The 14,134-nt window shown below is 36.3% G+C and overlaps 1 protein-coding gene and 1 long non-coding RNA gene across 2 annotated transcripts in view; one reads left to right on the forward strand and one right to left on the reverse strand.

The window, feature by feature from the left end:
- Window positions 1–12,517, forward strand: part of LOC142600973 (uncharacterized) — a 20,897-nt gene extending 8,380 nt beyond the window's left edge. Inside the window, exons 4-5 of the long non-coding RNA XR_012834502.1 lie at window positions 11,269–11,355; window positions 12,392–12,517. This is a non-coding gene — a long non-coding RNA (uncharacterized LOC142600973). The remainder of the gene's footprint in view (window positions 1–11,268; window positions 11,356–12,391) is intronic.
- AK9 (adenylate kinase 9) overlaps window positions 1–14,134 on the reverse strand; it is a 77,102-nt gene that overhangs the window by 8,172 nt on the left and 54,796 nt on the right. Inside the window, exons 25-31 of the mRNA XM_075747860.1 lie at window positions 12,314–12,533; window positions 10,052–10,114; window positions 9,035–9,259; window positions 6,972–7,190; window positions 3,433–3,646; window positions 2,282–2,483; window positions 966–1,112 (exon numbers count right to left, since the gene is read on the reverse strand). Of these exons, the coding sequence (XP_075603975.1) occupies window positions 966–1,112; window positions 2,282–2,483; window positions 3,433–3,646; window positions 6,972–7,190; window positions 9,035–9,259; window positions 10,052–10,114; window positions 12,314–12,533 (1,290 nt within the window). The remainder of the gene's footprint in view (window positions 1–965; window positions 1,113–2,281; window positions 2,484–3,432; window positions 3,647–6,971; window positions 7,191–9,034; window positions 9,260–10,051; window positions 10,115–12,313; window positions 12,534–14,134) is intronic.

Raw genomic sequence — 14,134 nt, forward strand, 5'->3', positions numbered from 1 at the left:
TTTTAATAGGATTCATTTCTCTGTAAGTTGTACCTTTCAGAAATATCAGATACTGCACATTTGATTTGTATTTAAGCCTATGAAATGTAATTAGTTTGGTATTTAAAATGAAAAGTTTAAAGTAAATACTTTCAAAAAGACAGCATTAATTTAATTTTTCGCAATGCAAATTGTCTTTAGGCTTTCAGTAAACAATTAAGCATTGTACTGATTACTTGATAAAAAGGGAGACAAAATGAAAGAGGCATACAATAATGCTCTAAACTATCTGGAACTTCTTAGAAACACTTCCTCTAATGAGAACCAGGTTCTTATACAATTTAATTTTAAGGTGAATGTTCTGTTCTTTTTAATTCTCTGTCCATTTATAAACTACTTACTGCTCTTCCTCAAAAACAACTAACAGCTTTTTAAACAGAATATTTATCTCCTTAGAAAAACAAAGAAGGGAGCAAGCTGAATTGAAAGATTTAGATGAGTAACTCATAAGCTGTATATACATTATTAAAATATACATTGTTTCCATCTTTTTAAAAGAACTCCAATTAAGACTTAAAAGAGAGCTTATTAGATGAAGTATCATTTCCCTTATGATGATAATAATTGAAATGATGAATAATAAACTTCAGCAGCAGAGTGAACTAGTAACATTTCTGATGGTTTCATTAAAAACAATTAAACTAAGCAGTGGATGCACAGCATTGCACCTCTGTGACCTCAGTCATGCAATCGGGAGATCTGGCCAGAGCATGCCACAAACTCCTCATGTCTTCGTTTCTGGTCTATGGAAACCAAAGCATTAGAATGTAGAGGGACTGGTGCCCATGTCTTTTCATATGTGGAGTTTGGAGGTGGCTGGATTATGCACCAGGTTAGATACAGCCTCTCTGGGTACAGCACTGAGGCACATAGAGAAATGAGAATATTGTGTGGATAAAAGTACTGCTGTCAGGGAGCATCACTACCTATTCATGCTTTCCTTATCCAACAGTGCTCTTCTGAACACTTCCTTTGCATCCATTTCTAATTCAAAGATTTTCACTGGAATTATCCTAGCCGATTCCAAGAGGTTTACTTGTTTTCTTGTTACAGGATATCCATCAATTACAACTCTGCATACAAACAGAAACAGAAAGACAGTTTTCCTAAGAAATCAGTTTCTAATTGACCATTAAGACTATATATATTCTTAGTACATTCTCGATAGAGACAAAAGTCTACACCGATGCCATGAAGTTATCACTCCCTTGACTTGATAAACACAGTCCTCACTCCTAAGAATTTACAATCAAATTTAAAAAAAAAAAAAATCAAGTAGATAGAATAAGAAATAGTAAAGAGTAAAGGAAATACACAAAGGGCAAAATGGATGGGAATGTAAGTGAATGGATCTGACTTGTAAAACTGGTGGGCTTTAAAATTCTGACACATCAATCATTCAGAAATGTAATTTTAACTATGGGAAATCTCCATATGGATTGGGAGGAGTAGTTTTCAAAGTGAAAAGTAAAATGATTTACGGTACTTGAAGAGGTTTTTTAATCATATTGAAGAAGAAATGCTTTTCACATATTAGGCAATACTGGGGCAAAATATACTGAAACAGTATTCCAGTACTTAACATGAAAGAAAAGCTGAAAGAATTCAGATCTCAAGCTCAAATAATTTTCAGACATTATTCCAGAATTGTCTTTCCCTGTAACAATTCTCCTTTGTGGGGAGAGGAGTTGAATGTCATGAAATCATGATCATGAAGCTTTTTAAGTCTACTCAGTTTGGAAGGTGTTTCAGTGGCAGAGAAAGGGCCTAGGAAATTAGGATCACATATGAATGAGGTGGAAAGACTCACTGGTTTCAGTTCCTCCTTAATAATTTAGGTTGTTAACAAAACCAGGAAAAAACCTTGAGTACTGAACCAGTCTGCATGACCAAAGAGAATCAGATGTGTCCATGTTGTTACTGGAGTTGGTATAAGAGATAAAATGGTACTTCTCAAAGGAGAATAGAAAATATTGGCTTATTGACTGAAAAAAAGTTAACTTTCTAAAGCATATTACTTGGATTTACTGGAATATACTTGCTTGAAAATTGCAGAAAATTATGCTTCAGTCTGGTTTCCACAGTAATGTGAAAAACCTCATTTTGTACAGATTATTTTCTTAATGCATAAACCATTGATGTGTTTTAGTGAAATTGTTTAGAGTGATAACATGGGAATCACTGCCTATGAAGGAACTGGCATGTCTTGAAAAATACCCCAAAACCCAAACAAGACTCTTACCCGGTGGTATTACACATGTGATTCATCAAAGCCACATCTAGAGCCTGGATGGCCAGTTCATCGGGTACAGTCAGTCCTTTGTGAAGATGCCACTTCAGCGTAAGTGCCAACTTGCTCTCTGGCTGATTGTTTAACACTAGCCGTATGGCATCTCCCATACTCAGGCGCAGTAACCCATACACACTTGCAAATTTCTTGGCAACTACAAAACATTTTTATTTCAACATAGAACTTTTACATAAGCAACATCACAACCTAGCAGTCTGTTACAACTCAGTCCTTAATCTTAGAAGCTAACTGCTTAGCTCATTCTCTGGCTCGTTTCCAATGCATCATCTTGGTAAGTGGGTACCTAATACTGCTTAGGCTCCTGAAGGGCCCAAACCTTTGCATATGGGCAGAGCATACCCGATGCACTAATGGCATTCAGTTCGGCACAAAACTCAACAGCAATAGTCAATATTATTATGAAGTATCTTAGAAAATATGCGTCCACTGCTTCCTCTTTTACAGAACAGCCTAGCAGTTAGATCATTTGTCCAAGAAATGGGAAATATGGTTAAAATTTTCTCCCTAATAGCAGATAATTTGAACCTGTCTCTTCTTTTTCTAGCACCCTGTTCTAATCATTAAGCAGGGTGTAAGCTGAATGTACTTCTCCTCCAGTTAAAGGCAGAGACCTGTGAATTGAAAGAGTCATGGAGGAAGAAGGAAAGGGGAGAAAGATGGAAATCTTGCTTTTTTAATCTAGAAGTTTGGAAACAGACTGGGGAATGTGGAGTTTTGGCTTCTGGTCCTTGATCCTAGGGATATTTCTTCACTTTACATTAAATCATATTGACTAAAAGAGATAAGAAACAATTAGAAAATAATCAGTAATAATAAAAGGGGTATAAATAGTGTAAGTCTGGATTTTCTAAGTGCCAGTCCAGATCACTAACTTGTTAAGAAGCTAGGATAAAATTCGGATGGACAATGCATAAATATGTGACTGTAAAATGAGACACTAGAGAATGTAACTAAAGGATTCTATGCCCAGCAAGAAAAGCAGGAAGACCAACAATGGTTTATAATTTTGTAATAGCAGTAATGACAGATGCAGCTTCAGTCACTAGATAAGGTTTTGCTTTATAGAGAATACTGGCTCTTACCTGTAGTCTTTCCAGATTTTGGAGGTCCCACAATTGCAATCTTAACAGGCACAGCTGGTTTAGGTTTTGGCTGACGAATATATTTGATGGGATTTTTCATAAATGTTTCTTTATTTTCTTTACTTGAAAAGAAATAAATATATTGTCGATGGATTACAGGGAAGACTGTGTTTTCATGGCTTTGTTGTGGCTTGATTACATCTCCTTCACTTAGCTGTAGCATACATAAAATGGGAAGTAGTTGATTAGGTTTGACAAAGCCTCCTCCCCCTCCATCCTACAGAAGGTGGCTTTATAGGCAGGTACAGGAGTACCAACTGTATGAAGCAAACCATCAAAGCATTCTGAAATTCATACATATGGACATAATATATTGTCCGACTCTGAGGAACTTCCGTACATATGTAATTCTTGTACAGAAAGATGAAGTGAACATTGAAGAGAGAAAGAACATTCACTGTTTCCAGTAGGTGGTACCGTAACACTTTCTATCCATCAGGAGAGTGTAGTGAGAGAGGTATAGCATAATACTTCTTTTTAAATTTTCATAGAATAAAGAAAATAATTTTATTCCTCTGTGAATTAAAACCACTTATCTGCCTGACAGTAGAAAATATACTGAGGATATTGTATTTGGCAGAAGTCATGTACAAATGAAGAAAACAGTAGAGAATATCAATACTTACATTGTGGTGAAATGTAAAACCACAAGGCAAGTCAGAAAAGCTTTTGGTAAAATACATACGCTGCTGATGAAATAATGGGGAAAAGCCAACTTGGCTTCTTGTAGAGGGAAATCATACCTCACAAATCTATTAGTATTCTTTGAAGGAGTCAGTAAATATGTAGATACGTTGATCTGGTTGTTACAGTAAGAGATGAGACTGTTCTACTGCGCAGCATTATGTTGCCAGATCCTTCTCTGATTTTTAGGTTCCTATTCCTGCATCAAGTCATTTCAGGGTGCTTGCCCTCAATTTATAAGATGTCAGGAGTCTGTTCTACTGCATATCTGCTCCCATTCCTCCCTCAGCTCCTCATTTTTATTCTCTGCTTATCTAATCAGTTGCATAACTACTTCCCCCACAATTTAGTCTAAAAGTAATTGGCATATACTCTATCTGCCTTTCTACAAAAAAACATCCAGTTCTTAGTCAATTTCATCATTTCTATTATACCCTAAAATATCCTCAAAATGATCCTATTTCCTTTTCATTGTTGTCAGCACATACCTTTCCACTGTCAGCACACCACTCTGATTTTATCTAATAGCTTTCTATGACTTCTTTCTTATAACTGAATCGTACTTTTTGGTTGGTAAAAAACCACTATACAGCATGAATGAATGAACTGGAGAAATGAAATTACAAAATATAGTGAAATCTAACAGAACAAAGTGCAAGGTCTAGCTTGTAGGGACTAATAAGAATTTCACATATAAGATAGGGTTCAGTAATTGGAAATGACAGAAGAGAAGAAATATCTACTTCTATTAATATGCCCCTAGATTATTAGATACCAATTTGATGCAGCCATGGAAAAGACAATTCTGATCCTAAAACAAGTAAGTATTTTTATTATATAAAGCCGTAATAAAAGCTGATCTGTATACAATTCTGATTGCCAAGGTTAAAGAAAGATAAACATAATCTCGAACAGGTGAAGACCCAACACGATGATTATACAAAAGGGCATAAAAATTACTTGATTAATGAGCATAGTAAAATGAAGGCCAAAGTATGTTTCCTTCACAAACTTCCTGTTTTCTGTCTCTTGTTCACTGTGGTTTTTTTAATCAATCCTCCTTTTTATTTCTGATTTACTCACAATCCAACCTGCCTTTATTTCTAGCATAAAAGCCAAAAATTTACCTCCTAACATTTCATTTGCTACCTCTAGAACCTTGATCTTACCTAAAATCTTGCTACCTCAGCCCACTTTTGGGGACAGACATGAATACTTTCTGACCTCAGCTTCCCAGATCTGTGTAAAATACTATGGAATTAGATTTGTTGCTCTTCAAAATGGATGGCCAGGCCCAAAGCGTTGTGGTGAATGGAGTTATATCCACTTGGTGGCTGGTCACAAGTGGTGTTCCCCGGGGCTCAGTACTGGGGCCAGTTCTGTTTAATATCTGTAATCTGGATGAGGGGATCAAGTGCATCCTCCATAAGTTTGCAGATGACACCAAGTTGGGCGGGAGTGTTGATCTGCCTGAAGGGTTGGAAGGGTCTACAGAGGGATCTGGACAGGTTGGATCGATGGGCCAAGGCCAACTGGATGAGGTTCAACAAGGCTCAGTGCCAGGTCGCGCACTTGGGTCACAACAATCCCATGCAACGCTACGGGCTTGGGGAAGAGTGGCTGGAAAGCTGCCTGGTGGAAAAGGACCTGGGGGTGTTGGTTGACAGGTGGCTGAATATGAGCCAGCAGTGTGCCCAGGTGGCCAAGAAGGCCAACAGCATCCTGGCTTGTATCAGAAATGGTGTGGCCAGCAGGACTAGGGATGTGATCGTCCCCCTGTACTCAGCACTGGTGAGGCTGTACCTCAAGTATTGCATTCAGTTTTGGGCCCCTCACCACAAGAAAGACACAGGTGTTGGAGTGTGTCCAAAGAAGGACAAACAACCTGGTGAAGGGTCTAGAGAGCAAGTCCTGTGAGGAGCAGCTGAGGGAACTGGGGTGGTTTAGCCTGGAGAAAAGGAGACTGAAGGGAGACCTTATTGCTCTCTACAACTACCTCCTCAAAGGAGGTTGTAGCCAGGTGGGTGTGGGTCTCTTCTCCCAAGTAACAAGCAATAGGACAAGAGGAAATGGCCTCAAGTTGCACCAGGGGAGATTTAGATTGGGTATTAAGAACAATTTCTTCACCAAAAGGGTTACCAAGCATTGGACCAGGCTGCCCAGGGAAGTGGTTGAGTCACCATCCCTGGAGGTATTTAAAAAGTGTGTAGATGTGGTGCTTAGGGACATGGTTTAGTGGTGGACTTGGCAGTGCTAGGTTAATGGTTGGACTCAATGATCTTAAGGGTCTTTTCCAACCTAAACGATTCTGAAATTTGTAAATCTTGACAACAAAGAATTATTGCTGATGAATTACATACATATAACATTTGTTGGTTTACTTTTTTGCCACTGCTAGGGTTGGTGGCCACCTGTGTGGCTTCTTACATATTCAAACCCCAAATCCTTTCAGTTTGTTTTCACTGCTTCTGGAAGGCTTTAAGACCACCTCTGTTGTCCAAACCTTTCTGATTTGGTGGCACCTTTAATTGTGTCACTAATGCTAATGTAACAGATTTTACTAATGCCTCTCAGCCTTAATTTAGCTGCAACACTGAAAAGACCAACACCTTTTATTGTCAATGCTTGCTGTATTTTGTGTATATTCAGTGGTGTAGTTTTGATTCAGTAATGTAATTTTCATTAAATATTTCTGGTATTAGTTGCTACTGTCTTATGGTATTTTTTTTATGTGAAATGTATTTTTAAAAATTATTACTTCTCAAAAATATTCTTCAGTTATTTAAGAACATTACCTTGATTGGATCCCACTGGCCAAAAGAACTTGGAAATTTATATGAGAAAGCTAGCATCTTATGTGCAAGTGGCAAACTTATTGGGTAACATTTCTCAAAAATGCTTCCACGATTTTCCATTAGAGAATTCAGCTTGCTATATATTTGGTAGTACACAATGTGAGGCTTCCGTCCTCCATTGATCTCAATTTGTGGTATTAGCAATTTTTCAAGTTCGTTCTGGTTAATGAAAACATAATGAAATATTAGAATCATAAACACAATCAGGTTTTTAATAATGACAGCAAGATTTTCTGTGAATGATCAAGGATTTCTTGAGCATGTTCTCAGTCACCATAAATCAGCAAAATTTGATTTGAGATAAGAATTGGTCTTCCTGCCTATCGAAGTTTAAATTACCCAGCCTATATTAAATATCACACTAAAAAAACCCCAGAGGACAATCTGACAGTTAACTTTGAGGAATCTACCAGGATAAAGCTAAAGGCTGAGAAATATCTTTTATTAAAAAAAGTAATCAAATATCATTCGTTCCCTACTCCAAACAACTTAGGATGGCTTATTTAGTTACTCTCTAAAAATATTGCTGCTCTCTGGTGACTTATTATTGCCCATTTTATTCAAGTAAAATATAAACCTGATCCATTTTCTGCAGAGTTTTTCCTAGCAACCTAAGACTTTTACAAGTGCTACTGTGGTTTAATGTCACCCTTTAGTTTTCCATAAAAGACCAAGATTCCACAAAAGACCAAGATTCCACAATGTCAAAGAGGACCAACAATTAAAGACTCAAAGAACAATAAAGAAGAGTCTTGAATAATGAATCAGAAGTAGTAAGTTATTTAAAGTTATTTATAAAGGCATAAATGTTCTTGGAAATAAAAAATGAGGGGAAAAATACTGAGTAAGCTGTAACTGGGGGTTATTAGTCATATCTAGTCCCAATATGTAATTCTATTATATGATACTACCACTGTGTAATTCCTCAATTTACATGTAATATCTATATAGATCCACAGTCTTGGATCATTCAACTTACTGTCATAAGCAGAACTCAATATAATAACCAATTCTAGAACACTAGTCACCTCTCTTGTTGCTGAGATTTATGTACTTCTTGAGATAAACAAAAGTTGCTGACTCTCTTAATTGCTTGTTCCTTTTCTGGTCAAATTTTTCATCAGTTTACTAATGCAACAAACGATATGCTGCCAAATGACAGAGAGAAAATTGCTCCAGGAACTGTAGCATTCCACTAGCTTTAACTTGAAACATGGTATTGTCCACATAAAGAGCTAAAGCTGTTACTGGGATTTCATGTTTATTTTCTGTCATGGGCCTTATCCTAAATTCTTTTCAATTTTATTTTGCAAATATAGTTTACACTCAGAAAACAGAAATTAGCAACAAGCTTCATTCAGAACCTTTAAAATTATTTTTGTGATTATCATTGGGATACATGATTATATGCATTGAATAGTTCAATAAAATTATGACATTTTATGGTCACTTTTGAAAGTTGAATGTACTTTTAATTCACCTTCTTCCAAAATTAATGGAAAGGTAAATCTCTGAGCACAAAACATTACTCTTTTCCACACAGCTTATGCTTCCTTGTAATGCAAGGAATGTTAGGAGTTTATTCCTGATTCATCTGACATTTAATCCATTAATTATTAAAATAATAATAATTAGAATAATTCTAATAATAATAATTTTGCCTTAAAATTATTTCAGAATACTGTTCATATATTTATGACTGTCTAGTTTGGTCGCTTGCATCAACTGACCTATCAGAAAGGAATTAAGGGCCCCAAGATGGGGTAGGTCTACCCAAAAGTTTCCTTTGTTTTTTTTCCCCACGATACTAATCTTACAAATTATATACTTTTTTGAACCTTTTCACTACAGCCTTCACCTTGCTTACATATTTAGATCATGAGTACATCAGCATGATTGTTTAAGCACTATAACTTTTGAATTTGACAACTACAATAAAACTGAAAACTCTTCTTGCTTCATGCAGTCATATAATTTAACAAAATAAGCAGTAGATTAGGTACCTGTACACCTTGTAAATCTTCTATTTCTGAACCAAACTTTTCTGCAATTTCGTTTTGTATGCGGTCAACAGCATTGATCTCCTGTTCTTCTTCAGCCTCTTCTTCTTCTTCTTCTTCTTCTTCTTCTTCTTCTAATAACTCTTCCTCAAGTATAGCTTCAACATCTTCATTTTCATTCTCATTTTCCTCCTCAGTGGCTTCATAATGCTCCTTATTTGCTATAGCCTATAAAGGTAAAATATTTTGTTGTGTCATGTCTATGATACAGATGTTTTGAAGGAACTTATGGTATTCCTGTCTCTTTTTAAATTAGAAAAATCATTAATTCAACAAGACTTCATTTTGGGGTATCCTTTATCATAAGCAAAAATCTAGTAAATTTGAGAATCATATTTCAGAAAAAAATACAGAAGTATTGCATAATGCATACAGTGAAGTGCTGTACCAGTTCCAAGAGTGCTTAAAAAACTGAAGTGCTACACTGCGGTTTTGATAAGAGGAATATTTTTTGCATACATGGTATTGTAGTTTGGCAGGACTTTGTTTTAAACAAGCTTGTTAGCTGGAAGTGTAGTTGACTGAGTTTCATGAGCAGTCAAGTAGTACATTAATGCATTTATAAATATGCTATGTCATTGAGATTGGGCAGAAATCCTACTGCAATCCTATTCTGGATTAACCATGGATTTGACAGAGTACTTAAAACACATGCTTAATTGCAATTAGTGGGGCTACTCTTATGCTTACAAATTAGATACATAAAACATATTCCTAAGTGTTTTGCTGAATTGGAGCACATATTGAGAATTCTTCAAAAATTGTTTTTAGTGTTCATGAGTCAATAGTTTCTAAAACAATTTAAATGTCAAATTATTTTTAAAGTAGTTTGAAAGTTTCTGATAATCTATCACATTTTTACTATTCTACATTGCCCTGAAAACTCTGTGACTGAGAAATTTCTAAGATATGAATGCAACACTGCTATTTAAAATCTTTTTTGTTAGCTTGTTTTCTTACCTCCTGCTTCTTTTGTTTTCGTTCTGCTGAAAGTTCTTCCCTTCTTCTAGCAATCCTCTCATCCTGTTAGTGAAAAAAAGATGTAAGATGACAATGATATTTGCTCATAAAAGCTCTGCTCTGAGTATTGGTAATATGACCTAGAATCAATGTTGTTCTTTCCACCTTACAACTCTGTTTCTAGTTGCTTCTAATGTTAAAAAATACTATCTGTGCAACTTACAAATTTGCAGACCAGATATACCTCTCTACTAGGTGAACATTTAAGTAAATTTTAGTAAAGCTAACTTGGCAACTTCTGACATTGAGATTGGGGTAGGGGGGAAAAGACTGTGATTCTGATCACACTGAAAATATTCTAATATTTTTATTGGTAAGCTACAGAGTTTCTAAACTTATAGGTGGTTTCTGCCATTTGGCAAAGGGGTGACTGAGCATAGTATTAAATGTGTGCTGTTCCCTATGCCTGTTTTAAAACTGCCCAATTTTGACCAAGTTACAAGCGTTTGAAATATAGTCCCCCATACATACTCAGTAGGTACATGTCAAATACCTGATGGCTAAACCCTAACTCAGAAGTAATATGCAGAAGCATTCTATGTAAGGCCAATGGGGTTGCTGGGGATTCAACCTGTAACTGGTGTTCTTGCACACTGTGATGCTGTCACCTGAACTGAGATCAGAAAAACTGAGTATGTCAACATGCAGGCAATAGTGCAATTTTAGAAATTCATGTTAACTCCAAGCGAAGTGGCCTGGATACCAGAGCATTCTAAGCAGAGTAGCAAGAAACTATGCACAAACTAATTTTCTCTACTCTTGTGACTAAACTCCAGTGTTCCTGAACAACATGGCACTGCAGGTGTACTCATTACTCTCAGTATCCTTTTGCCAGCTTCTTTCAGTGGAGAAGGAAACTAGGGTAGCGTTCAACTGGTCTGTCTGCTTTTCCCAAACTCTCTGTACATCCTCCAGCTTTAGTAACAAAAGGGATAACAGTACACCCAGCTATGCTGCATTCTCACAGGACCATCTGACTTGCTCATCAACTGGATGCTATGGAAAAATACTCAATGTGTAACTAAAAGCTATATTGCAATACACATAAGCACAAATACCAAATTACTGTTACTCAGGAAATCCCGATTCTGACCTTTCCTTACTTCTTAATGCCTTTATCAATTTGTATCACTGTTTTGTGTATGTATTTTAAATAGGAACCTGTTATTTTCCTTTGTCGTCAGGAGCCATATTTATGCCTACACTGTTCATTAGAAGTTTGGACCCTATGATCCGTAACACAGGTATTTGCCACTTGAATTATCAGAGTCACTGCTTACAGGGGTGATCTTAGTACAGCAGTGTAGGCTGGTCACTAGCATGCACCTTTTCCAGCAAGATCTCCAACTTGCATCACAAAGGACTAAATTGAAAAAATACTTTAACTTTCCTAGATTATATGCATTCTCAGAGCCAACCTCTGGCACAAGCAGTTCAGAAAGCTCACTGGTATTATATGAGCCTTGTCCCAAATTCTGTTGTACTGACTTCCTGTGCGTCAGCTGCTCTGTAGTAACTTACGCTCAGACCTTTTCTGATAGTACGTGTGAAGTACTTTATCTTGCTTTATAGAAACTTAGGAACCTTGAATATATTGCATGTGCTGATTGTAAGTGTCTGCATAGAGGCTTCAGGTTACTTCAAGTAACTTGTAACCTGTTCAGTAGTAGGCACAGCTTTGTTCAAATGGGAGACTGTGCAGCTGCAACAGCATCGAGAATGTGCCTTAGTGCTATTACATTTCTGTGCAGAGTATCATGGTTGGAAGCACAGACACATACACCATCCAGTACCTATGGGGGATGCAGATCAGCTCAATAACCCATGCTCAGGGAATTCAGGAAGCAACAGCAATACCATGCTTGAGCTATGTATTTAATTTTTTATAGCCATATTCACTCTCTCCATCTAGTTGCCTTTTGTCCAGGACTTTCCAGATGTCTGGCATTCTGTCAGACATTTTTCTTGGTCTGCAAGATATCTAAACTGCTGCACAAATTAATTGCACAGATGAGGAAAGGAGTCCTAAATTCTTTTTGGTTCCTATGGAAAATCTAGGAATGCTCTGAATGTGTGGGGCTGTATCTCCTGGCTCCCATAGCTGTTTCTCTGTGTGCTCTTCACTGCTTTGGGAGTTTTAGAATCTGTGTTCAGACCTGTGCTGCTGAAATTGCAAAAAAGTAGACAGGACTGAAAACTCACCCTTATTTTTGCTTTCAATTCTTTCAGTTTCTTTTTATTTTCCATTTTTTTATACTGTCTTTCTTTCCATTTTTTCAGACGTGGAGGAAAAAGACGGTCAAGAACGTCATTTTCTTCTACTTGAATATAAACCACAACATCAGGACAGAGTCCTCGTTCTGAAAAATACTGGGCTTCATCTAAAGTACGAGGGAAACCATCCAGTATAAATCCTGTGGACCTAATTGGAAAATAAAGTATTTATCATTACACAATATAGTTTAAACTGCAACACAGTGGAAATGCAATTAATTTGATAAAAATGTTAAACTCTCTTATTAAATATATGTTAAGCGTAAACTTAAAAAATATTTTAAGGTATTATCTTTTGAAAATGTAAAACTGATACTTCACTATGTATTTTAATTGGTGTACTAACAAATGTATTTCTTCTGATGTTTTAATGTGCAGAGATTAATTATTTAAAATAACTTTAAAAAACCAAAATAAATCATGTCTTCAGTATTGCCTGTGTGACTCTAAAAACAGTAGTTCTTAGCCACTGCTCTCAAAAAAATAGAAGCTGCCCCAAACATGACTTTGGTAACATCTGCCACAGAAAGCTTGTCACCTGAAAATTTATTTTTCAGAAATTCCTGACAGTTTCTTGTCTAGTAGAGAGAATTTTGCCACTCAGCATGACCTACATCTCCCTTTCTGCAGCTATTAAAAACAGGTCAGATATGTCTGGAAAGCCCTATGGCCTTTTGGAGCTCTTACAATCTCAAATTAGATAAGTAGTTCTGCAAAGCTGAATGTTATGTTAATAAGAAGTTAATATTTCTCTTTATTACTTTAGACCTTAATAGGAAACGTTGTAAAACTGCAGAAAACCAAAGAAGCTACAAGGAGTGGGAATGGATGGAAGAACAGGTGGTCCTGGATGCTGTAGGGAAAAGTTGGGTGGAGGATATTGATCATGATATATATTGTGATGAAGGTTCTCTTCTGCTATACAGTCCCTGATGAAACTGAATTTATATAATATAATATAATATCACATTATGTGTAATGCTGAGTAATTTTTTTGTCTTTTATCCTAAAACTGATGTCCCTATTTTTACACCATTAAGAGAATGTTGTCCCCTACCTGTGGGCTGACAGGACAAAAGTTTATTTGAGGATCTTGTTTATTCTTTTTAAGGCATTTCTACTACTGTTACGAATGGAAATCTAATGGTCAAGCTGCCAGCAGGTATGATCTGGACGGAAATGAATGGAATAGATAGGATGTGGAAAAAGGGATTTTCCCTGCTGAAATTACATCCTAAAAAGCCAGTCTGCTTTCTAGGAGTTGATGATCTTATTTATTTATGCAACAATAATCCACATTTATGACAGTGTTATGGATGTACTTTCTGATATGAAAGGAAGTCTGTTGTGGACACATCACTGGAGTGCAGATTGTGATGAATCCACAAGATGACCATATTCTGTGTTATTTTGGAGACCACTGATACTTTGGCTTTGCTTTCCGCACAATATTTACAATACATGGAAACCAATAGTTACAGCTCTCCATGTTTATTCATTACATGAAAACATAAAAGGTTTATTTACATATCTATCCTGTAAACCCACAAAAACTACTTGGCTATTCAGGAGATTTAATCCAATTCAAATGCACTAAGTACTTTTGTCCAGTCCTGTGTAAAGCACATGAGACATTATGTTACTGTGAACGTATCAATCAAAATAGAGCAACAAAACCAAGACTGAGAGGTAGGTCATAAGAAGTATAAGAGCATTGAAATAATCTCTGCAATAGTTATTTGTATTTGT

The sequence above is a fragment of the Balearica regulorum genome, chromosome 3 (genome assembly GCF_011004875.1).
Source record: "Balearica regulorum gibbericeps isolate bBalReg1 chromosome 3, bBalReg1.pri, whole genome shotgun sequence".
NCBI lineage: Eukaryota > Metazoa > Chordata > Aves > Gruiformes > Gruidae > Balearica > Balearica regulorum.